This window comes from Accipiter gentilis, chromosome 31, assembly GCF_929443795.1.
Source record: "Accipiter gentilis chromosome 31, bAccGen1.1, whole genome shotgun sequence".
NCBI lineage: Eukaryota > Metazoa > Chordata > Aves > Accipitriformes > Accipitridae > Astur > Astur gentilis.
Genome location: NC_064910.1, coordinates 11,234,588 through 11,261,435, shown reverse-complemented (window position 1 = coordinate 11,261,435; position 26,848 = coordinate 11,234,588). Strand labels below are relative to the sequence as shown.

The following is a 26,848-nucleotide window of genomic DNA, read 5'->3' as shown; positions in this document are numbered from 1 at the left end:
ATTCAATATTGAAAAATCAGTATCAGTGGGTTTTCCCCTCCCACCCCTGAGTGGGTCACCTTGTCAATAGATGCTAATATTCTTGATTGCTTAGGCAGTTATATGGATAAATAGTAGAATTTTCTTTGCTACTTCCCATTTATTCTTGTATTTTCCCATTCTGTAGACATTTCATGTTTTGCAGTATCTGCTCTACTGAGTTCAAGGTCAGTAAATCTTGCTATGTACTGTAGTCTCCTGAGAAGGGAGTGTTTTGTTTATTGGTCATAATAATGTAAAATAACACACTTGGATAATTGAGACTTTAGTCCATTGCTATAAAGAGGTTTTCCCTGCAAGGGCCTTTTTGAAGACTTGAGAGGGAGTTTTAGAATTCTTTTCAAAGAGAAGGACTGTCATTCTTCATTCATTTATTTAGACTATGTCAACACTGGGCATCGCTATATATAGTGTTAAGCAGAAAGGTACTGCAGGTGCTACCAAACCTGCCTAAGTTGTGTTTGCTCAATTTGTAGGTCATAAAATCAAATCTGACTGAGATGGACATTACCTTTTAATCTTTCCCGTTGGTTTTTACTCAGTACCTTGAGAACTGCTGTTACAACAGTGACCCATGGGCTACCGCTGGTCTGCAGCAGTAAATTAAAGATCTTCAGACTAATGTAAATAATGCATCTACTTAACGAGCATTTTGTTTACCGAAGTGCAATGTCACTTCCATCTACTATTATGCAATGTGTTTTGCAGAAACTGGGTTAGGTCTGTTAGAAGTTCAGTCTGACTGTGGAGCTTTGATCTGAGGTGTTAGGAACCAATTAATTATCAAATGCCTAATATTTATGCAAATAATGGGCCATATCTAGTTCCAGCATCTTTCAGTATATCAAAGGCCAGGTATGGACTATCTGGTCTAGAAATAACACTTGATAATATTAAATAATGATAATAGTCCAGTCACAATCCTCTGTGAAGACTGAGGAAAAAAAAATCCCAGCATTTCAGGTTTTTTTTGTATTGTTTGTTTGTTTTCTTAGGCTAGCAATGAATTGCTGCTTTCATTTGTCTGTCTTCTGGTATATTTATGTAACTTCTTGTTTGTATCTCCTGCCTCATAGTAGCTGTGTCTTACCAAGTATTATTTGCTGCTTTACCTTTTTTGTATATCTTCCTGAACTATTTGCTTGTACTAGTAATGCCTTTTTTCTACTTGAGTACTAAGATATATTTCAGATGTTTAAAGTTAGTTGTGCTGTTTCATTATTTTTTTTTCTATATTGAGAAAGATGCTACCTTGCCTTAGTTATCGTCTCAACTGCTCTGTTCTGCCCCTCACTAATCAGTTACTTTTGGAAAGGGTTACACTAGTTGCATAACCCTTTACATCGGCTGTTGTGGAAATATGACAGTTCTCTTTCCACAGTTAACCCAGGAGCCACTGTAATTTCTGTAGCATTGCAGGCTGAGGGATTCTATTAGGCTGCACACTGTTGCCATTGGGCTTGCTCATTCAGCCTTATTTAAACTGTCTCCAAGGGCCAAATGGGCTTTCTGTCATCTTGGTTCACATGTTACCGGGTTGAAGACTGAACCCCAGCAACTAAAGTTTTGTATGGCTGAATACATCTTGTTACATATTTAACTATTTTCTTGGAAGCTTCCTGTAATGCTGGGATGCTTTTTTCAAAGACCTGAAGTCAGTTCACCATAATCTCTTATGACTTTATATCTGCCAGTATATGCTTCTGACAAGCAATTGCATTTTTGTAGGCAAGATTTTTTTGAGGCATTCTTCAGGTTTCTATTTCCTCTACATTACCCAAAATATAAGTGATCCTTGTCTTTGTCTCACTTGAATACTTTTGTGTTAAAGCCACATAAATATTACACTGCTGTCGAGTATGTTTAGGTCTCTATTAAAGTGGTAAACTCTTTAGCCACAGTCCCTTGAGTCAGGTCCATTCATGGCGTGTATCTTTAGCTTTGGAAGGAAGCTCTGAGCATGCATCTTCCCCTCTGTTTATCTAGCTAATTATAAGCTGCCAGGATACTTGAACAGCCTCATGGCTGGCATCCAGCCCTTCATCCAGGAAAGGGTTTTGCCTTAGCTCTCACTAGAGAGAATTCAGATTTAGAATAAATGTAATGCTATACCTGAACACTCCTAGTTTGATCTGGATGGAAGCTGACTTTCCCTTTCTCCTGTGGGTAATTCATAACTGAAAAGGTTAAAATAGATCTTGGGGTCCTGTGGGTAATTAATAACTGAAAAGGTTAAAATAGATCTTAGGGGGTTCTTGACCACATTGCTTTAGAAATGCTCAATCTCCTTAAATGTGGCAGTACAAAAACCTTTTCTGTTCAGATGGTAAAAAGGAAGTGATTAATAGCTGCCAATGTACTTGCCTCTCACAGTGTATTGCAACTAAATGCTCAGTTGCATGTAGATTCTTCATATATGGCAACCTGTGAACTTTTGACAACTATACTGCATACAGGTATGTAAACGACCACTAGGTTTGAAAACAGACTAGTGACAATACTGCTAAAACAATATTAGGGTAACAATGGGGACTGAGTTAACATCTACCTCGGGAAGTGAAGTAATATTATGACAGTGAAATACAGAATATTCAAAATACTGAGCATAATATGCTGGTTAAGTGATGGCAGACTCTGAGCTCCATTTGAAAAAAGGAGGGCAATCTGCAACTCTTTCCAAAATGGAGTTCGGAACACTGATTTCTTACTGAGGCTCCTTCAGCAGGTTTAGGTGAACTGGAGCTCCAGTCTTTTAGGTTAGCTTTCCATGTGGCAGTCAGTTATCTTAATGGCATATTACAGCCACCTCAAACAAGACTGTGAATTGGAGTGTATCACCTGGTGAAAATAGAATGCAATTCAGGTGACAAGATACCTTTCCTTACTTTAAGGGTTGTTTTGCCTAACCTGAAATGCAATCTGCCTTGCAATACAACCTTCCTGACCTTCCCCAAACATCTTGGTCTGGAATGGGTATTTGTTGCCAGAGCAGGATTCTTCTCCTACTCTAACACCTCAGTCCTTCGTCTCAAGTTCCAGGCGTGCTGCTGTTGTGTGCTGTGTACCCGGCTCCCCACTGGCTTCCCTGTGGCTCTAGGGTTATCACAGGCTAGTTGATCTGATCTTCCTAAAAGACAGTGAGTGACAGACAGTTTTGCTCAATGCAGTTTGATAATCTGGTCATGCCAACCACAACATGTCTGACTCTTGCCTTGTCAATTCCTTTCTTGTTCTCCCACTTCCGAAGGAAATAAATATCTTCATAATGAGTTGCAATAAAAAAAGAAGGGGGAGAAAGCTGGATACTGAATTAAAAACAAGAAAACTGGCTTTTTGTCATCATTTATTTTTTAACAGTGTGTGATAAACTAAAATGGATCCAATTAAGACAAATCATGTTTCACTAGTACTTTTTCACGGTTTCCTTTTCTTAATCTTATGAGGATATTTACTGTGGGGTTTTAATACATTGTTACGTGACAGAATGGCTATGAATGGACGAATAGGGCTAAAGATTATAGATAACACAGTGTGGGGGTAAAATAATGCCATCCAGTAAGAGAAATCTTGAACTTAGTGGTGAAAAAGTTGTTTTAGTATTTCTTGGGCTGTGTACATCTTTGTGTGATCAAGAAAGTAGCCTTATTTAAAGCATGAGGGATGAAAACAGAGCAAGACTGGCCAGATCTTTACTTCTATGCTGTTAGTAACTAAACTTGTGCCTGAGAAGGTACAGGTAGTAAATGGGCAACATACCAATATCATGGAGAATTTTGGGGTGCTAAGAGTGTCCACAGCTTGAACTGGAATAGCAAGAGTTGTCATACTTTATAGCTGTAATGGTGGTATTTGAAAAAAAAATTTGATCAAAATAGCATCATTTCATAAAGATTGCTATGGTACAGGTATACCTACTTAAAATGTGAAAACTTTACCAGCTACCAATTAATGTACCTAAAACCTCCTATAAAGGAGGAAGGACAGAGGGTCACTAATTTCCACAAAAGCTTATCAGATTTCTGTTTCTGTGAAGAATATTGCTGTGGACTAAAACATGGCCTCACCCCTATCTAAAATGTATTTGAGATTCAATAAACTGAAAATAGAGTGGTAGCTGACTCTAACTTTAGTGCTACTGAAATGTGACAAGTATGCAATCTAGTATGTGGATGTTAATGTTTATAAAACTCCTATCCTATTTAAGAAAAAAAAAAGTATCCTGTCAACTTTTTTCATATTTTGTTACATCATTGATACTTCTAATGTAGCTTTTCTGTAAAACATGATTTAAAGCAGCATTTCATTGTGGTAACATTTGCCTCATTTCTGCTACTGCTTTCTGCCTTAGCATTTGAATGATTAGATTCTTGGACTATAGTAACTTAGGTCTAGATGAATGTAAAAAAATCTGTTTCATTAAACTATGGGAGCCACTCTGAAAGTCTGTCTAGCTTTTTCTATCATTGCCTCCATTTTCCCAGTGTAATAGGGTTCCTGCTAAAGGGCTGAAGAGTTTAAAGGAATTTAATTGCTGTGTAATAAGCCTTATCCTTTGGTGAGGTACTTCATTGAAGCTAGACAGTGAGTGTTTTGTGACAGAAGGAAGAGCTGAGGGGGATGGGAGGAGGAGGAAGCTACAAAATGACCAGGGCTGGCCTCTCTGCATTCCTGTAAGGCTTGCTTTTTTAAAATTGGAAGCTGCTTTTATAGATGCTCCAGCAAACAGGTTTGGTTTTTTCCATACTGTCCCATTTAGACTTTGGAATGCGCGTACAAAAGGGCAGGCCCCCAAAGTGACTTTCCAATCTGTTTTTGTGATTCCAGCCAAGTTCCCTTTAATGTATGGAGCACGCGAAGTTGAGCTGACTCTCATAGTATCACGGAACTCGGGCGCAGCTGCTGCTTTAAGTGGCACTGTGTGATAATACAACAGCTCTGCTATTTACTGGGACTCAAGTGCCTGGACTGGCACACAGAGACATTATATGAAATCCGAAAGCATGAGGATAAAGGAGATTTCCTTACGGCAAGATCCTGATCTAAGAAAGGAGTTGGCATTGCTAGCTCGAGGATGTGATTTTGTTTTACCTTCTAGATTCAAGAAGAGGCTGAAAGCTTTTCAGCAGGTCCAGGTTTGTCTTTCCATTCTTATACAATTAAGTTATTGTTGTCAGTTGTACCTTCACAACCACGCAAACTGCAGGAAATACATTGAAATTCTTCCTAAACTAGCAGAATTTCAATAGTCTGTTCCATATATGATGATTTCTTCTGTGTTTTAGAAGACAGTGCAGGTAGTTTTCTGCAAACAAAAAAATAAGAGTTTAGTGAAGCATATTGTGTAGATAAAGTATGATGTTTGCACAGAGGCATACGCAGTGGAAAGTTGGTGTGCTTAATGCTATTAGACTTTTAAAGGCTGTGTTTTCCTTAATCTGCATAATCATAATCTGCATGCATTTCCCCAGGGGGTGTAATTTACCTTTTATTGAAACTGGGCATATAAAATACACTGAAATAGGCTGTAACTTTACTAACTCAAACATAATATGTGAAAAGGTGCTTTCATTCTTACATGATGATCCTGAATTCTTTTAGGTTATGTTTATTTTGGACTTCATATTTGGATGAGATCAGTGGTTGCTACATCCTACACATGTGCCTCTGCTGTTTTGCAGCAGTGAGTTAAATCCACCATTTTAAAGTGAGCTCATAATTGAGAATAGAAGCATTTGAAATGTATAATTAGAAGAACTACATATATAGTAAATGTTCAGAGAGATTGTCTTTTGGGAGGGAGAAAAAAGTGTACAACTTCTATTGGAGAAACTGAAATTTGGTATTTCCTCAAACACACTTAACTTTAAGGCTTTTGGTATGTGAAAGCATTCACTTTGTCCTTACCTCACCCTCACTTCTACTATACCAGTGATGGTATGTGTGACTTTTTTTACCCTTTTTTAATTAATTAAGGAAATTTTAGCAGTTGAATAAATATTACATTATCTTAGGATTCCTGGCTTTTAAAATCATTCTAAATATAGCCTGCTACTTAATTTTGAATTCAGTGCACTAGTGTCCCTTTCAGGTGACCTTCAAGAGAGGGCCATAGAGCCCTATGACCCTAAAATGTGTTAGCCTTCTGTCTTCTACATTATTATTTCAAATTTGTTTCAGCTGAGCTATATAAGCAATGTTTATTCCTTTGGGAAAAGCAGAATCTAAGTGCTGACCCTGTTTTATGCCATTCATCATAAACTTGTGAATGAAAGGATTTTATTACTTGAATCTTTTGTGATGAATTGGAGACAGAGAAGGAAACTTGCTGGCTAGAGACAACAGGAAAAGAAAATACTATCTTAATTACCCAAAAGTAGTGGTATCAATTAATATTTAGGCTCCTTAGAGCATAAGGCAAGTTTAGTCTAGTCATGACATCCTCTTGTAAACAAACACACTATTACCTTGTGTGGTGCCCCTTAACTTGATCTGTCTTTCATCGAAGTTGGGTCACTTGCACTTTTACAGGGCTTTTTGATATTGAGCGAGAAAACATCTCAATGTAATATGATAATGCATACCTACAAGCAACTAAGTACTTTAGAAATCTGCTTGTCTAATCTTTTTTTAGCATGCTGCTGGCTATAAACTTACAATGCAGACAATGAACAAATTTTTCATTTTTAACCAGATTTGCACTTCTTGGCTAAATGGGAACTGTAGAATAATGTATGTTAAACCATTTAATTATATTACAGTCAGAATTCTGTGGGCAAAACAGACTCAACAGGAGCATAAAACTAAAATCTGATGTCTGCCTTTGCTCAACGTGATATAAAGTATTTTATCGAAGGTTCCTTTTTTAAATGGTACTTTGCTTCAACTTCATGATTTTAAGGATGCCTTTTCGAAAGTACCTTAAAAAAACCAAAATATGAGTACTGATAGCTGTTGATACAGAAGATGGCCATTCTTTACCTGATTCTTCATGTTAATGTCAATTTCAACTAGTCGTTGTAGGTTGGGTGCATTTCAAAGCTATTCATCATCTACAAAACATTGAAGAAATTTCATGTTGAAATTAAAGACTGCTTAGAGCTTTTGTAGAATAACTTGAAAAAATTTTCTCCTTTCAGTTGCTAAGCTTCATTGCCATTAGAATTTAAAACCTTCTATACCACTGTAATATTGGCTTTCAGACAGAACAGTTCATGAATAGGATGTAAAATTAGAATGCTAAAATCAAGCAGAAATGGAAGCCAGTCTGCTTTTCTATACTTCTGCTACACTCTTATAATTTTTCATATCCATGCAGTTTCTATAACTTCTTAAACAAATAGCAGATTCTTCTTAAGAGGTTTAGTGCTATTAAAGCTAGCCTCTTAAAATAAAAAATGAGTAATGGTGGTGGATAGTGAGGCATGTGGCTCAACATCCACTCTGAGGTGGATTGGAGTGACTAGGTCTTCCACGGGTTCTAGGAATTCTAAGGCAGTGGGTTTTTGCATAGAGCCATGTAAGTAATCTGTGTAGGTAACCCCCTGTGTTGTGGAAGGGGCAGTCATTGGAGTGTAGCAAATCAAGTTTTGTGAAAATCTTTAAATAGACAACCAGTAGTGAGGTGGGTGGCTCTGGAAGGTGGAAGAACAGGCTGTTTCTCAGTGGTTGCGTTTATTAATGAAAATTGATAACACTGGGCAAAATAGGGCTTTCTGGAAAGATCGGTTTCTCAAAAGGAAGATAAAACAATACACAACTGCCGAAATGTTCAGTGTTACTTTGGGGAACTGAATTTTTGAATAGATAACTGCATAAAACTCAGTAGAACTTTAGTCTGTCTTCTGATGTTGGTTGTAAGCAAGACCTTTCTTAAGTAATTTAACATCTACAGAATATAGTGAACTGGAAATGCAGCACTGGAAGAGGCACTGTGTCCATCTTGCTCATCAATTTCTCTGAAACTTTCGGGGGAGAAGAAACTATCACCATGTCAAATGTACTGGCAATTTAAAGATGTGAACTGAAAGGCTTATTACCTGCTGATAGCTGAGCAGTGTTTTAGCCAACAGCTGGTGACATCCCTACCTGTCAGAGCTGGAATATAAGCAGCATCATTACCCAGGCTATGTGAGGAAAATATGTCTGAAGTTGGAAAAGGATAACAGAATAGAATACGTCTGTGTACAGTGACATGCTTATACCCATGTAACTCAGTGTTAGCTAAACTAGGAAAATAAATAAATTTTGCCACTTAAAACTGTTTTACAACATGGTGTGGCCTCTAACTTTAAAACTAGACTTTCTTATGGTCAAATAAATTTGTGATGAATGTGATCCTTTAAAAAAAAAGGGGGGGGGGGGCGGGGGGAGTTGGCCTAGATCTTCAATTATCCTCTGAATCTCAGTGCCAAAACTAAGTGCTGGTGTATTTTCTGATACTTGAACTGCATTGTGGCTTTATCTGCTGTTACTGTTTGGTAATTCTGTAGTTGCATGTGTCACACCTCAGTGTGGAAATGGAGAGCTACTAGTTTCATGACCAGCTGTTAATGATACTAAATGCTGTTTATGCATGCTGTTTGTCAGCTGTATGAGAAGTATTTCTTCAACTTCTGCAGTGCCTCCCAAGACTGGCTTTCCTTCTGAGTGAAGTAAGTTTAGACATTAGTGCCTCTTGATCACTTTTGCGCTCCTCTGTTACCGAAGTGCTTCATAAATACTTGTGGCATGTTCAAGACGGCAACAAATACAGAGCCTGCAGGTGCTAATGTGTGCTGGGCTGGTGTGTGGTTGTGCTGTAGCACACTGATTCTTCCAGTCATGAAGATAACCTTCCCATTTGTGAGATAAAATGAATTTTAAAAAGTTTGAGGCAGTTGGGTTTACAACTATAGTCACAGAAGTAGGTTGTGTAACAATTAGAGGTCTCTGGCAGGCCAGCTTTCCTATTAGCATCAATTTTCTAATTTAACATGATTTGGAGACCTTTTAACAGCACGGAGGGAGTACCTGATATCCATTCTTACATAATAGTTTTACATTAGGCACACAAATGCTTTTTTAAAAGAACAAAACCGAAGTGTTTGGGGAGGAAGGCGCAGGGGGGGCGTGGAATGGAAATCTCATTCCGACTATAGCTAATAGTTACACTTGATGCTAGTTTGCTGATATAGTGCAAATTTTCTGGAGTAGATGCCAACATTTAAGATAGAATGAAAATATCTAAGCTGCCTGTTGAGAGTGGCTAGTTAACCATAAATGGTCTCTTGCTAATGGATTGCCAGGTCTTAAGCTCTAGCCTCTTAAAGAAAGCTGTAAGCAAACTGGTAGTGTTTTACCACTTCTGCAATGGAGACTCCTGGTTTGAGTTTAAAATGTATTGGCTGCCCTGTGGTAGGAGCTTCTTTACCTGCTTGTGGCTGGTAATAAATTTATGCAAACGTGTACTTTTTATGTAGAAAAGCCGATATGATGCAATTTTGTTACAACTTACTTTACCTGATGCATGATTTAAGAGTCTAGATGTCATTTCCCTCTGCAGCTAAGTTTTTTGACCCAACAATTCAGACGTTGAAGAGTTCTGATTTTTTATTTTTTTTTCCCTTGGAATGAAAGTTTCACTAGCCTTTTCTTCATATTTCCCATACCTTTATAATCACTAATGCTACTAATAGTAGATATTCTGACAGTAGTACTTTGTACGCTAGAAAGCCTGAAACAGTTTGGCACATCTTCATATAAAATATCCTTCAACTTTTACAGTATCAGAGGGGTATGAGATTGTTTTTGCAATTGTCCAAATCAGAATTTGTTGGGGCATTGCCAGACAAGAAGTTAACAGAATACTTGCTCCAAATGTTTACTCTGCAGCTCAGTAACAAGGCTGAGCTTGTTGATATTTTTCATGTTTGAGTGGAAATTGCATTGAGTGATTGAAACTTGTTTTGTTGTAAACATGGAAGGATGAGAAGCTATTGCAGAGCTTAAGAATTAAGTGGATGTCTGTCTTAGCCCTACTGGTTACTTTTGATACTGAACTGATAGCCTGTCCTGACAAGGGCTGTTTTCTGTAGACAAATGTTAGAATTGCCTCAGGTGTAACTGACTGTCAGTTTTTCCCCATTAAAATGATGTTTAGGCAGTCATGACTTCTTTGCAGGTAGTGAGTCCCAGTGTGGTCCATTGGCTGTGTACAATCAAAATGAATTATGTACTAGAAGGATCTTGCCAGCTTGTCTCCTGAAAGCAGTTGGGGTAACAGAATATACTGGTAAAGAATAGGAGTACCCATTTAACTTACGATCGGCATATTACCCAAGAAAGCTGCAACTGTATGACAAACTGGATATATTACTGACTGGGATACTTGATTTGACATAATTCATAAAATGGAGGCTGTTTGACAGCAACTCACAGCCAGTGACTAATATTTTTGCACCACTTCTGTCTTAACCACAGAATGTGGAAGAAGTTGCCTTTCACATGGTAGATTTTTTTTTTTTCTGAAGAATCTTGCTTTTTTCCCATCTTATAATCTATACCTTTCTCCTTTTGTAAATTAGCAGGGCATGTGGAGGAGACAAAGTATTTTCACTGGTCAGCCACAGCAAACTGTTAGAGGATCTGACCTCTAAAGCCTTTCATAAAAGTTTTGTCAGCAAATAAAGCAAGTTACTGATGGACATGGATGTAATATGCAAAGATCTCTTGTGCTCGTGGCTTTGGGGAGGAGGTAACTACCTCTTCCTTTTTCCATTCCATCCCCACCCCAGGGCATTTATGAATAAATCATTAAACTCTTTCTAACTGTGTAACTGGAACTTTTTTGACACTGAAGCTTTATGTGACTGTGCAAAAAACCAAACATATGCAGCCATGTTCGGAGGTGTTTCTACAGCAATAATGCATTTGCAATAGCATCCTCCAGTTTCCAGCAGGACTGCATGATTTGTCTATGTCTATACCAAACTGCAACTCAGGAGAATTCTGGTATGTCCAAAATCAGAGTTGTAAAACTTGGGTAAGAGATCTGTTAGTGCAGTGTATGAATGACTGAAAGTGAGGAGATTGGGAATGGGGTGCTATAATGGCTATGTGTCATGCAGAACAGTGATGCGAATTTCTCAGGTGGAGAGTTCAGTCTTCACTGAACTAGTGAAAATCAGGTTTTGACCATTTCAAAGTTTTCCAGTGTTTGCTTGTTTATTGCATGCTACTTTTGTATGTGTGCACGTGATATGACTTGTCTGTGGTGACTGTTTACACATGCCTTTAAATGTGATTTTAATTTTAATATGCAAGATGGCGTGTATGGAATGTATTTCATAGTTTAGTGTGGAAGCTTTTCCTGGATGCCACTACCTACCATCTCCTCCTATACGAGAATTTAACACACTAACCCAAATAGGTTTGTGTAGATGGTCCAAAGTTTGCATGGTCTGTTAAAATACTGAGGCTTCAGTGGCTTTTTATTGAGGCTCATTTTGGCTGTTTCAATATGGCTTGGTTAAATTAGAGGGGGAAAGTTACTGATAGCTGTGCTACTATCAAAAATTTTTGAAAGAATTCTTTAAGCTTTAGTAAGATTTTCAAGACTATCCAGTGATGGCCCTTAACACACCAATTTCACTAAAACTGGGTGGGGTGCTTTTCTCCCTAGCTATCATGCAATTAAGAGTAACTAGCTGAACTACTTCTTACTCTGCTGCCTTGAGACTTAAAATAAGGGGAGAATTTAGCTTCCAGTAGCAAACAACTAGGAAAATTTTTTTTTCTATCTCAAAATCAGAGGTTACCATACAAACAGTATTTCAGTGACAAAATGGACCTGAATTCTAGTTTGCCAATAAGCTGATTTTTCCAACATTAAGTTGTAAAATGAGCATAGATTCTTATCCCTGCCACTTGGTAGCCAGGGATACTCTAGAAGGATTGATATCTTGCTGTTGAAGTTGGTGTTTGCTCTCAAAATGGACCACATTAGTGGCGAGTTACTGCACTAAGGGCACAGTAGAATTTGATACTGAGTGATTAAAAAAAAACACACAAAAACAACAAAAACCAAGCAAATCAACTAACTCTTCTGAACTTTCTGTTTGTAGTTTGGCCACCAGTTGCCAAACCAGGAAGGATTTTGCCTGACTTGGATTGTCTGTGGCCAGAAGAGGGAACAGATCAGTTAGATTCACTGTTTGTTTTAGCTTACAGTAACAGTATCTGCACTATGAACTTCTGAACACAATGAGCTTGACATATAGTTAAACCAAATATACAAAAGGTTATCCATTGTTAGAGCTGTTTTTATATGCTTATAGCAGATAAGAAAATGAATATATTTTTAGGCCATGGAACTCTAGTTCTAGGGTCTTCCTTAGGCTTCATTTTTACTGATGTAACATGAAGAAGGATCCTGGACTTCTGACTGCTCTAAGCCTCACTGAATCTCTTTTGATTTGCTTATGGAATTGCTACTTGCTGGAACGTGTCAATCCCAGAAACTCAGGGGACTTTAATTCTGCCAAAATGGGACAGAGCAGTGTATGGCTCTGTCTTTAGAGTAAAGTTGGTTTAGTGTTGAGGATTATTGTTGGCATTGAATCACAAGACCGAATGACCATACACTTTTGTACAGAAATAGGCTTGAGAGTAAACTGCCAAGAACATGCATAAATGAGATCAGAATGATAGCAGTCGATCTGTGTAAAACTGAGATGAGTGCACAACCTGCCATGTGGGCAGGAGACTCCCAACATACTTGGTTGGAATTTGAAGGGGAACACGAATAGCTAACTGGAACACAGACTGCATTGGGAGGGTTGCTGAAACCTGTTCCCTTGTGTTAATTCAGGTGACCAGTATCTATAAAATCAGAAACAGTGTAGTTTAAAGTACTTTTTTTTCTTCTCATGGTATATGGCTAGAACTTTATGGAAAAGTGTATTAATTCTTTCATTTCCTTCCCCTCATTGTAGCACAAATTTTGAGTAACTACAGACCAAACTGGATCAGAGAAATATCTTAGTTAAGGATAACAGCAAAAGTAAGCTAGTCTAAAACTGCATCAGGGTTAAAATTAATAGATGTTTATCTCTTACTGTGGAAAGGATAGGGGAGCATGTATGATAAAATTAGTCTCTATGGCACATCCAAAACCAGCTGCCAGACAGTGACTGAAGGATAGCAAACTGAAGTCTGGGGTAGGAAGAAGCAATGTTTGTTGCCAGAGGAAAGACTTTTGCATATATACCCTGACACCTCTTTTTAGCTTAGGTTCATTCTCTGTAGGTGCCTCTCTGAGCCTGATCGTTCACATATGTCTTAACTTTCTGATTAAGTTAGGCAAGATGAATCATGATCTTAGCATGGTTTTAAGCTTAATGTAAGCTTATTTCAAACAATAATGCCGCAATATTCCTCTAATCTTCCTTATGTTAACATCAGAACCATGTTGCTTTTAAGTGGAATCAACTGTCTGAAACTGGATGAGGACAAATAGGGTTTTTTTTTAAACTTTGCTTTTTAACTGTCTTGGTGACCTGAGGCAATTCACTATACTGCTTCACTATCACTAGTACTGACACATGGGTCAGTAAACTCTATTAAACTCTATATGCAGGAGTGGGGGAAGATGCAGGTGTGCTGTGGTGTAGCTTGCCTTATGCCATGCTGTGCAACTTTATTAAGCTTTTGGCAATAGCTAAATTTTAGAGAAATCTGGCTTGGAAAAAAAACAACCACCAAATTTTGAAAGCTTTAAGTTGTCAAAGGATCACCTTTCACAGAGGAAAAAATACTGTTAAGTATATCAAGCTGAATGGGAAGTGGTACAATCAGTGAACTCTTACAGTAATAAATCTGTCTCTTAGTTTGGCTAGAAAGAAGCTAATGGAGAGCATACAGAGAACAAGGGAAAATCATCACTTCTTTAACTTAGATAATTGGAAATCTGAATGTCTACCACAAGGTCAAGAGAGCTGGTATTACAGAAAAGATGTTTCTCTGGGCTCTTCCTGAGGGAAGTTCTGATAGTAAGCTTACTTTGCCTATTCTGAAGCAGGTTTTTTAAGGCACTTTAATATGCCAAAATATTTGAGGTGTTGGAACAGATTTTTCTAAATTAATGTCTTTTCCTTCCAAATAAGACTGAACCCTTTTCTAGACAATAGTAGCATAAATCTTTCACCTGGTGTTTTCAAGATTTAAATTCCATAAAACTACTGGTCATGTCACCTGCTTATCTAGAGGGAAATATTGAGTTCCACTGTGTGATCAAATAGTTAAAGAAATATTCCTGTGACTTTATTGGTCAGACTTAGACTGACAGCTGTAAAGGCTGGTCAGGTACTAACTCCTTTTGAGCCTGCTTACTGATAACATTTTCTTACATTCACAATTACCATTTAACTTTGATAGAGTGTAGGATGCCTTGTATTCTGTAAGAACTTGCTGAATTTAACAAAGGAGAGACTTTTCATTTTAAAATAGTGTAGCATAGGCTTAGAATTTAGAAGTTCATGTGCTAAACAGCATTTGGGTCTCATCACTACCACCCTGTTGCCCTTTGGGTCTCTGGGTTGACTTCCATTTTCTGTGGTATATCAGGGAACTTCATGCAGTATCTGCTTTTGTTGTTGGATGGTTTATAAGCATTGTAGATGGGTGGTACATGCAGGGATGTTAGGATTTAAAAGGCTGAATAGCACACCCCTGCAGAAAATCCTCTTAGCTTATTATGCACTTTGTTTTACTCAGGTAAGTTTAGCACAAAGTATGATACATAAGAATAGAAGACCCAGTGTATTGAAAAACTAGATTATTTATGCATTGAACATTTGAAAAGTATTGCAACATTCCTTTTTTTTTTTTTTTAAATTCCCTAGTTAAAAATACTAAGGATTTGTACCAAACTTTACCTATTTGGTAGGTAAAAATCTCTTTATAGTATTTTCAGTATTTAATGCCATTTTTTGTTTGGGATTGTGATGTATCACTTCTTAGAAAAAATTTAATGTGCAGTTGGGTGTAAACTGAGGTAGAATTTTTGGGGGTGCTATTGTCTTGACCCTGTTGTATGTATTCCATTGACTTTTTTTTTCTAACATGGACATTCTTATGGAGATTCATGTCAAATAATACAGCAAGAGCTGAACTCAAATATTTAAAACATATTTACAGAATTATTTTCAGAGAAACAGGCATAACACATGTTGGTATCTGTCAGATACTAGAAAGCATCAGCATTCCTGAATGAAGTTATCTTTTTCTGTAGTCATGTCAAAACAATGCAAATATCAAATCAGTTCAATGAACTTGTGTCTTAATCAGTAAGCTGTCTAAAAAATATTACATACTTATATAAACATTTATAAACATACTTACCTTGTTTCCTTTTCCAGGAAGTGCTTTTTAAGTGAGCTTTCACTCTCTTGCATTTGAATCCACACATTCAATCCCTTTGTGGGGTTCAGTACTTCTGGTTGGTAGTCTCTATGTGCAGATGTTGATACAGGCTTTACTGAGTGTACAGTCTTAAAATATATGGGAACAAACACCTTCCTTTTTATTTCAAAAATACATCCTGTCATTGAACAACTCCATCATAGTCAGCTCTTTTTCAGTTGAGAGCCAGGGAAAAGGGCACCTCATCTTAAAATCCCTGCTGTGTTTGCATTTGCTTTAGAACCAAGTTAACTGCCAAGTGCAACTCATCTGTTGGTAGATACAAGAAGACTGAACTTCTATTTGGAATGAGGTCTATCCATGTTCTCTGGTATTTAATAATATTTTACTACATTGTAATTATAATAATGGTTTTATACCATTATTATAAACAACTGCTGTAAAACAGTTGGAAAAGGATCTGGAGAGTTGCAAAATAAAATGGGAAGTTTGCCCTTTGAACAGTGAGTCCAGTGGGATATAAACTTCCACTTCCTCCTTTGTAAAAGTCAAGGCAAATAAGTGTTGGATAGCTGTGGACAGTCCTTATGGTTCTGTATGTCAGGAATTAAAACTGTTGAGGTATTAGGGGTTTTCTTGAATTCCCATACAGACAAATCTTCCATAAGTGTGTTTACATTATTACAAATGAGGAATTTTCAAGGAATCCGCACTTATCTTTTACATAAAACTAAAACTGCAATGGTAACTTCATAATATGATTACAGATTCTGGACTTTACATATACTTATTGCAAAGGTTAATGTGAGATTCAGTCCTGACACTGGAGCACATATCTGCTTGTATGAGTTATTCACGAGCTTATACAGCTGTTATCCTTAACTCCAAGCATGTTATTGTTTGTGCAATTTCTCAGCAAGTTGCAGGGAAAATCTTCATTTACCAAACCAGTCTTTTTTGTCAGTTTAGCTTACTGGTACCAGTATTATAAGTTTTAACTTAAAGCCGTAAGAAAATGTAGATCACTTTCTAAATGTTAAATTTGCCACTGAAATGGAATAATTGTGTAAAAAGAATAACAGATTGTTGCTGCAGATTTTCCAGTCAAAGATTTAGTGTTAGCAGACTTCTAGCAGTTCTTGTTAGTGAAGAAATTCCCTGGTTAAAGTTATAATTAATTGTAGAACAGCTTAATCTCGCACAACTGTGCATTTTAATTGCCCATGAAATAACAGAACTGACTCTTTTCATCAGCTATACAATATGTGCATCTACAGAAGTAACTAGCTGAAATTATAGGAAGTAGTGAAGCTTTTAGAGCCCTTTTAGTATTGCGCATTCCTTCATTAGAGCACATACAGCAGAGCAGCCTCAGTTTTACAAGAAGCCTTTTGGTTGTTGGATGGGATTCAGACTGAGAGAAGAGAAGAATCCGTGGCCCTTCTTGGGAAGGTGAGGAGAGAGAGGAGATGCAGTACTAACTTTATAGTGCATTAGTTGGAGCTGATAGTTTTGGACGACCCATTTCTTTCTCTGGTACAGGCTGTTATCCCTGTGTTGACTGACATTAACAGTACAATTCAGTTGTCCAATTGCAAGTTGCTAGTGGCATTTAAGAAGCATTAGTGTGCTCAGAACATCCGCATGGCAGATGCAGAGTGAGAGCTGTGCTCTGAGCTGGCTGCTGGATACCACATGGAATATTCAAGGGCATTTTGGTTTGTGCCCTACATGGTATTCTCACTAGATGCCTGTATGTAGGCACCAAATAAATCTATCAGAAAGGATTGTGGTATGATCATGCACTTTCTAATGCAAATGAAGCATTTTTGTAGTTTCTTCTTTCACTGACTTTGAGAAACCAGCATGTAGAAATAGGCAGCATCTTTCAATATAGGGAGAGTTATTTTGTCTTGCAGTGAGAGGTTTGTATTCTATATGTGGTTTTAGAGTTGAATAAATATACTGTCTTACAGATTAAATATTACGTATTTTTACAATAAGCATACTGTATTCAAAGTCATGCTTAAATGTAACATTTTCATCTTGGAAAGATCAGTTTTCTTCACCTTTATGTCTGTCTTCGGTTAACTTCTTCATAATCATGGTTTGGAACATGTTTACAACAAACAAAAAGATGAAAAATAAATAAAACGCCTTTATTGTATAAGTCTATTTAAATAACACCCAAGGAAGTTACATGTAATAGGATAGGTCTTACTAAAAATCCTGAACTGAGATCTCCACATGCATTTAAGAACAGCTTTTAGCCTGGACTAATGGAAATTACTTATTGTGCTCTCTGAGGTATCTGAAGTAAATTAGTAGTTTCTGAAAAAATATAAAGCTTCTGATGAACAAATAGTTCTGTTGATAGTCTTTCTTCTCTTGGGACCTTTTCCAATGTAGTCTTCCCTCTGCCCCTACCTTTCCTTTTAAAAGAAACTTTTTTTTTTTCAACCTGAGGCTTTAAATTTTCCTAGCTGTGGATTTTAAAATGCTTTAACTGTGTGTAGTAGGTTTTCTTGAAATGCTGATTCACCTCATGTTACCCGAAACATTCAGGGGATGTTGTTAGTCTGTGATTGACACTTACCCTTCTCCCAGATGAGGCATGCCTCGTGGGGCATCTCTGAGGAACTGGAACACCTGCTGCTTCGGTGGCAATCTGAGCAGCTCGTGTAGGAGCAGCTATCCAGGCAGATCTTGTAAATGGGGAAAAGGGGAAATAAAATAAAATAACCTTGCTGTTTGGAATGAATATAACAGTTTGATTCTGTTAAGTAAGAGATGGTTTGATTGCCAGTGCTCAAAAGCATGCTAGCTACCTGGCTGTGTGGTACCAGTCCAAGGCATAGGTCTTCAGCCCAGTTTTGCATAAGGGTAACTGCTAGGGCTCTACTAAATTGCTGATGCGTAGAGCTGGGTTTCTAGAATGAAACATGGTGTTAATCCAATTACATACTTTATTTGTAGTGCTGGTGGTAATGTTACTCAAAGAATAAAATGTTGCTGTCCTTATACTTCCCAAAAGTTTCGGAGTCTACAGTTGAAAGGGATTTTTGGATTTTTGATGCCCTGTGGCACTCTTGTCCTAAGCTGATGCCTCGTTAGCTGAACCACTGAACTAAAGACGAGGTATCAAAAGTTCTAATTTACAAGATTCTTAGAAAATTACAAACATTGACTCTTGGGTGTCACAGATTCAAGGTAACTTCTTCCTCTATGAAAAAAAAACCTTGTAACTCAGTTGAGGCAATTCTGCAGCTGTGAGCAGGAATGCTGGCTCAAATGTAGAGGGGAAAGAAAGGTTAATTCAGGCTTTTTTTAGCATGTGTAACATTCCAGTGAAGGTTCCTGGGCTGGAACCCTGCAAATTAAAATCTGCTGTCCGTAAGCACCTACTTCTTTCACTGACTTAAGGAAGGACTTTGATTGTGGTAGGAAAGCTGGGTATCTTTACAGGCACTTTGACAAAGGTGATAGAGTAACATGAGGGTTGGAGGTTTTGGGGGACTTGGGGGAAATTTGGGTGGGGAGTGGGGGTGGGTTTTTTTTTCCCCCAGTTCTGGTTGGAAATGAGAGATGTAATTCGGGATCTTGAACATATTTACCACTAGGACAAGCCACCACATAGCATTAACCATTGTTTTTTACATTTGAATAATGACCTTGGGATGAAAGGCTTCATATTTAATGGCTAATTTTGCGTTGCCACGTAACTCCATTGTTACTTTGCTTATCTTTGTTTCTCTGCCTTGTTGGACTTTCTTTTGGAAACTAAGTACGAGGTTAATTCTTCTTTATGAAGATAAATGCATTTAAATAAATAATTTCTTTTGTTACTGGTCATCTACTTTTTTTATTTAGTAGTACGGTATATCACAAATTCTTGAGAAACATATTTCTAAGCTCTCATGCTATAATTGTGTATAGTTTACCAAAAAAAAAATCCCTCTGCAAGAATCATTTACTACCTTTATAAAATGAAGCATTTTTTAGGATTTAAAAAAACCCCAACAATTTCACTGTAATTAAATTAAACAGGTTGGTGGGTTGCAACAAAGTTGTCATGCTTATTTCAAAAGTTGGAAGCTGTAAAACTAGAAATATTTCAAAAGCAAATTCTTTCATGACCTGTCTGTTAAGCTAGAAGTTGAAGTTTTTTCTTCTGAAACTGATAATATACGCTGAGTTATTTCAGATGTCTCCAAAAAGCTGTCTAGTGTATTAATCTTGCAACTTGATATGTTGAAGACTGAAGTTTTTCATTAAATTTTTAACAGCCTAGAAATCTTTCTAAATGACAGTTTTTGGAAATGCTCATGAATTTTTCCAATGTGCTCTCATTCTTAAATAGCTTATTCAACCTATCATCAGAAATCTTTTTGAAGGTGTGTTGTAACATAATACCAAGAGATTCAAGTCATCTGAGGATGACTATTAGACGCGATCGCATTGTACTTGACTGTCAAATGTGTATTTATCTATTTAGGTTCAGACAAAGAAGGAAGAAACTTTGCCACCATCACTTAGTCAAAACATTCCGACTTTCTATTTTCCTCGAGGATGTCCTAAGGAAAAAGTGAATATAGATGCTGTGATTGCCAAAATTGAGAGGACTTTCTCTGAGTTTCCAAATGAGAGGGCAACGTTAGAAGACATGGGGAAGGTTGCTAAGGTGAGAACTTGCTGGCTGTCTGCTTTTAGTACTGTACACCTGTGGAAAGAAAGCATAAGTTCTGTGTGCTTTGTTTTCTTGCATTATGTGTTTTCATCTCCTACAAGGTAGTACCAGTAAGACATCACATTCAACATTGTTGACAGCAGAGTTAGTTAATGCAAAGATTTCCACGCCTATCTCTCAAATGGCCCTACATTTTGCTTACAAAAAGAAACAAACATTAAAACAAAACTTGAACTGGTTTTTTTAGCTGCATAAACAACCGAATACTGAAGGGCACATTGGACGTTGTTCTGTATTCTGTATTGACCAACAGACTTAAGGCAAAAGCACTGTTAAATATGCATTTTGTTTTCTGGTGTCCATGCTGGTTTTTCTCATTCAGCATTGTCATGAACCTCCATTGTAAAGACATTGAAAGACAGAATGGTTTAGTAACTCGAGATTATAGCCCTCTAGTTATTAATGAAGAGCTAATTTAGAGTTACAGTAGAGTGACAAAATACTAAGCTTAGAAAGCAGCAAATATTTTTAAACTTCTGTGGAACAGACAATAAGCTAATTAAATTTCCATTTTGTTATATTGAATCAATGCTTGAAGTAATCACTGCAAGTCATGGTCTTGGTAATGAGTCTCAGGTTCTCATCCCTGTTCCTGTCACTTTGCACTTAAAGTCCATGGTCTAGAAAATAGAAACAAAGACACTTCACAAGAGCAGGACTGGGCGTTCAGAAACTCCTTGTCTGCTTCACCACAAGTGTTTAACCGCTAAGCTAAACGGTAGGATACCTGCCTCCCACACAGAAGTGGGGAGAGGTGGAAGAGTCCCTTCTCTCTCAGCAAGAAAGGTGGAAGGGTCCAGTCACCTACAATTCAGTGGTGAAAGGCACCCTCCTGAAGCACAGGGAAAAGCCTTTCTGTCTGAGGACAGCATTTGTCAAACTCACTTCTTATTTTTTTAAAGTACTGGTTAAACTATTGCATGAGAAATACCTGTCCTTTTGCTCCAGTGACCTTATACATCTTGCAGTATTCACAGTCTTATTTGAAAGCCACATGAGATTCTCAGAGATGCCAGCATGACTGACTACTCCAAGTCATAGTTTTAGGCAAGACGTAGGTACTTGGCTGTTACGACTGAGGAAGCTTGGTTGGAGCAGGCACAGAAGGAGCACTGTAGGTGTATGTGGGAGCATTGAAGTTGTGAAGGTGTAACTGTTGGGTATCCTGAAGCAAGATACTGCTGCTCAGGGCAGGCTGGCCTACTACTTAAAATTGGATAAATTATATGCCGTGCATATGCAAGGATGCAAATGAGTTGAGCCATCCTCTGAGCAGGACAAATGTAAATTTGCTCTAGTTCAGAAGTTGTGTAACTGTTAGTGCTGTCTTGAGCTCAGCTTAAAGATATGTAGCCCTTTAGCAGAGCTTATTAGCATGGACTCTGTTCAGCTGCTTGGAGCATGGACAGAGCAGACATGTGACTGCATTCAGCTATTAGGAATGCTGCAAGTTGCCCTATGTTTTGCTTTCTACTTTTGGATTTCAGCCTAAAGCAGTTGCTTAAAGTTAATTACTTTGGAAGGTGCAGTTAGTTTCAGAAACAGTGTTTAAAAAATCTGTGCCTTAATGTTTTCTTCTTAACACTTGTAAAATCTAATTTTTGAAAGATTTATAAATAAGAGAGTAACCCTCAGATAAGCAATGAATAAACTGACTTGATGTATACTTTAATTCTAGGCTTGTGAATGTCCACTTTACTGGAAAGGTCCTTTGTTTTATTGTGCTGGAGGTGAACGAACAGGATATGTGTCAGTTCATAAATTTGTTGCAATGTGGCGGAAGTAAGTAGATTACTTTTTTAGAAGTACTGCATTTTAATTGAAATGTGATATTTTAAGCTCTGAATGAGATCCAATCTGTAAAGGGGAATAAAACACTTTCCCATAATCAACCATTGACAGCAAACTTGTACCTGGTAAAATGTAACTAAATCATCACTTTAACATAAACAAACAAACTAATCTTTATTTACAGGGTTTATAGATATTAAAATGTTTGGTAAATGACTGGCTGTTTATGGGAAAAGTGAAAACCATGGCCCTAACTTGTAGATGCCAGTTCTGGACAAAATGCTTTTTATTCTTTCTAGTTCTCCTTCCAGTTCTAATTTAAAAATGTCCTTTCATGTAATCAATTACATGGTGTACCCACCTTCTAATAATGTAAATGTATGATACCAGTACTGCTTTGATGAGTGTACTTTGACATTTGTAATTAGCTTTTGAATTAAATGTTGTGGTTAGTTTCATAGGCCTTGCTCTAGGATACCTGTATGAGGTAGCATATACTGTGTAGAGTATAAAAATGGAAATATTTACATTTCAGAATACTTCAGACCTGCTATGATGATGCTGCAAAGTTTGTTCATCTTCTAATGAACCCTGGATGCAACTACTTGGTGCAAGAAGACTTCATTCCTTTTTTGCAAGTAAATTGCCACTGAAACTAATTCTCGAAACACAACAAAATGATGAGCTGGCAAAGCCCTGAATTGTTTGAGCTAAACATACTTTTTCATGGTCTTAATTAAAATTCATTGATAATATTCAGTGTAACTCACTTCGTATGGTCCACTGAGGTGCTAGTGAGGGACTTCTTTTACAGTTAATCATTTTGTATAACGTGAGGTCTTTTGTAAGAGCTACAGTAAGATGCGTGGATTTAAAATTGCTTGCAGGAATACCACATGTATCAGAGAATCCTTACAGTTTAGAAAGGCAGTTGAACTTAACTCAAGGAGGGCCTTTGGATGGTAAAGGCAAAATGGCATATGAATTCAAGATTTAATACAGCTTTTCTCAAAAAGCAGCAAACAACACCTTTACTAATGAATGAATAAAACCTAAATTGGCTTTTACTGAATCATAGCCACAGAATTACAAGCTACAACAGTCAGCAGTGTGTTCAAAATCTTCGGCCCATCTAAAACATAGGGAAGCTTTTGTTTATCTGGCTTGTTTAAAAGATAATCTTATTTTTTAAAAGTCAGCAGTGTTATTTACACGAAGTGTGTTGTAAACGAAGTTACTAATTATTGTGGTAGTTAATTTGAACTGGTTTGGTTAAGGAAGCAGATGTGCTATTCTATGCTAATTATTTTATATGGTCATTAATGATTACTGTTTGGGATGTTGTTATTCCTTTTTTTTTTGTAGGATGTAGTGAATAGTCATCCTGGCCTATCATTTTTAAAAGAAGCTTCTGAATTTCATTCTCGGTACATTACCACAGTAAGTGATTTGTATTTGGAAAAGCTATTTTTTAACTAGGAAGTTAAGTAGGAAAATCAAAATTATTAAGATTAGTCAATCTGCATTAGCACCTTTGTCCCTTGAGAAAAGTTGAGTATGCTGTTGGTCTTCATTTCTACATAACTAGAAATCTCATTAAGAAAGACTCAATTTCTTAAGCATCATAGTTTTTCTTAACATTTATAAGAAATTGCTGAACTTAATACTAGTAAGAGAAACACTGAATTGTAATAGTGTAGGATAAGTTAATGACCTTTAAATGAACAGCAGACTTATCTTAAACACTCCATTGTGGCTATAGACTGTACTCATTAGAATCCTGACCTTACTCTGGGATTAATTAAATGGAATTCTGAATGAAAGGTCTATATTAACATGATTATGTTCAGTATTAAGTAAAATAATGATAATATTGAAGCTGCTTGCTACTTTCCTCTCTGGGGATTTTTCTTTCTAAGCAGGTTTTATACATGAAAAGTTCCATTTCTGTCTTCCTAGGGTTATGTGACTGAAGTATTCTTTTTGTACCCAAGGGAAAAATCAGTGACATTAAATTTTCTCAACTGTAGACTAGACAGCCGATTCCACTGAAGTCTCAAAAGATTAAAACTCTTCAAAATGACACTCAGTTCACTTTCTTTGTGCATGTGAAAAATAGCTTAATGAATATTCTCCAACAAAAAACATGCAGAGTTGATCATCTTTCATCCAGCTTATAGTTTGACCCAGACCACAACTATGGAAGCTTTTTTGAAAGTGTTTCGGTTTGGTTCCTTGTATCCTTCTTATAGAGACTTGCCAGCCTATCAAGTATGTCTTGCTGCATTAGGTTTTGCTGCTTGTTATATTACATGAGCTCCCAGAACTTTCTTGTCAGATGTGACTGAAGAAAATGTTCTACCTCTGAGTAGTTTTCTTTTAATGGATTCTGGGTTGTATCAAAGCATCCTCTGCTTAAAATTGTGAAAGCTTGCTGCCCGTCCTGAAGGACCATAGGAGGGAAAAGGTTCTGCTGTTTCCAGTTACTTTTCTTTGGAGGAACAGCTTACCTGAGTAGGCCTGAGTCTAGCAATATTGATTAAATTAGTGCTGGCAGTACTTTACTAACAAAAAGTCATGATTTAACCCTCAGCCCCATGCAGCTGCTCGCTCACTCCCCCCGGCTGGGATGGGGGAGAGAATCGGAAGGGTAAAAGTGAGAAAACTTGTCAACTAAGATAAAGACAGTTTAACAGGGAAAGCAAAAGCCGCGCACACAAGCAAAGCAAAACAAGGAATTCATTCCCCACTTTCTGTGAGCAGGCAGGTGTTCAGCCATCTCCAGGACAGCAGGGCTCCAGCACGTGTAACGCTTACTTGGGAAGACAAATGCCATCACTCCGAACATCCCCCCTTCCTTCTTCCCCAAGCTTTATATGCTGATCACGTTGTCCTATGGTCTGGGATATCCCTTTGGACAGTTTGGGTCAGCTGTCCCGGCTGTGTCCCCTCCCAACTCCTTGTGCCCCTCCAGCCTTCTTCATGGCTGGGCATGAGAAGCTGAAAAATCCTTGACTTAGTATAAACACTTGGCAACAACTGAAAACATCAGTGTGTAATCAACATTATTCTCATACTAAATCCACAACACAACACTATACCAGCTACGAAGAAGAAAATTAACTCTATCCCAGCCAAAATCAGGACACAAAATTTAGTGTAGTCTTCAACAGACATCATTATTCATTCAAAAATCCCCAAAATAAACTGGTATTGCTGTGAATATAGCAACAATATTTGGAAATGGCAGGAGGACACTCTGCCCTTTCTTGTCGTATTTTAGGGTGGAGTAACTGTTGCCCAATGCAGTCTTCTAAAATTCTGTCCTGCAAGTTACTACTAATAATTGTAGGTTATTTTCTCCAAGATGAAATAAGGCATTTTGTACCTGTATTCAGTTAGCTTTACCTTGCTACATGAAGCTTTAACTAAAGGATTTTGTAAGCACTGCAGTTAAGATTTAACATCTGTTCGTGCTATTAAATTAAATGATCTGTTCTTCTCCTGTCTTTGTATATACATATGTATATGCATATATACATTACATACATCTCTTTAGTGAAGCAAGTATCTTGTGAGTGGTGTTCAACCATGGAAGCAATCAGTTCTGTCTGCTAGGCTGTAGTATAGATAGGTTGGTTGGTTGGTCAGACTAGTGGTAAGGTTCAGTACATATTTCCAAGGTAAAGCTGAAATATATTAGAACTTTTGCCCTGACAAATGAGGTACTACATTTCATCTGCAAGTATGTCATATATATATAATCTGAACTATGAATTCTTGAAATTGCAGTCTTTGTATTGCCCATTTCCTCTCCCTTCTGACAAAACACTGTGCAGCATAGTAAAGAAGGCAAGTCTCTGACAATTTGCTTATATTCTGCTTCAATTCACTTTAGAAAACCATTTTTAAGTCTGTTCCCAGTTGTCTTTAGCAAACATTCAATTTTGTTTTTATTTTTAGAACAGTTAAATGTATAACAGATGAGATAATGACATGCAGATGGATTAAGTTGCAAAGCTAAGGCAAAACCTTTTTAGAAAAAATTGCTTTGTAGTATAAGCCAAAAATAGGCCTTCCCTAAACTCACAATTAGAATTAAGCTAATTAAGTTTCAGAAGTAGGCTAGTCTATTCTCCTTTCTGGATTTATTGAACCAGCTGTTCTTATTCAAAGTAAGAGCTGTAGAGCTTGCTGCATGCTACAGTTTAAGCTTTATTTTAAAACTTCATGAATAAATTACTCTTCTGTTTGTAATTTAGAAATGTTTGGTTTAGTTTGTTTAAACTATTGATTTACTAGAATTAGTGTGAAGTGATAAAAATGTAAATAATGAAGGCTTTAGTTGGGAAGAGGTTTTGTTTGGGGGAAAAGGGTTCCTAAAGACATGGGGTTTTTTAGCTAGTAACTACTGTGTTGCAGATGAAATGCTACACTTGCCATATTTAGTCTTGCTAATTAGCAGGTATAATCAATCTCCAGTTAAGCAATTATAGTTCATAATATGTTTAGATTTTTTTGTCTGCTTTTGTTAGTGGTAAATGACTTCACTTGAAATGTGTATTGGTTGACTTAAGTCAAACTAATTCAGGTGAATACTGAATTCAGTTAAGAAACAGAAAAAAATGTATTTTAAAGTCCTATGTTTTTAACTAAAACTAAGCAAATTATGATGAGTACATGAGTTTACCAAAATATTGTACATGTACAACTGATTTAAACAAAAGTGTTGGATACTCAACTGAATGCATTTGTTTCTGGTTCCAATAGCAGTCATGGCACAAGAGCTATTCATCTTTCTTGCATAGATCCTTTTGTTCTTCAGTGAGGAAACATTTATGTAATTCTTTTAATACTATTAACAGGGGTTTT

At 37.1% G+C, this 26,848-nt stretch overlaps 1 protein-coding gene across 3 annotated transcripts in view; it reads left to right on the top strand.

Annotated features, from left to right (window-relative positions):
- PPP2R3B (protein phosphatase 2 regulatory subunit B''beta) overlaps positions 1–26,848 on the top strand; it is a 53,276-nt gene that overhangs the window by 11,753 nt on the left and 14,675 nt on the right. Inside the window, exons 1-6 of one of the 3 annotated variants that reach the window (XM_049834391.1) lie at positions 4,719–4,765; positions 4,864–5,171; positions 19,934–20,119; positions 21,864–21,967; positions 22,512–22,614; positions 23,342–23,416. In XM_049834391.1, coding sequence (XP_049690348.1) covers positions 5,025–5,171; positions 19,934–20,119; positions 21,864–21,967; positions 22,512–22,614; positions 23,342–23,416 — 615 coding nt within the window. In that variant the 5' untranslated portion in view covers positions 4,719–4,765; positions 4,864–5,024. Of the gene's footprint in view, positions 1–4,718; positions 5,172–19,933; positions 20,120–21,863; positions 21,968–22,511; positions 22,615–23,341; positions 23,417–26,848 lie in introns of those variants that run through there. The other 2 variants (XM_049834390.1, XM_049834389.1) reach the window with 2 other exon arrangements.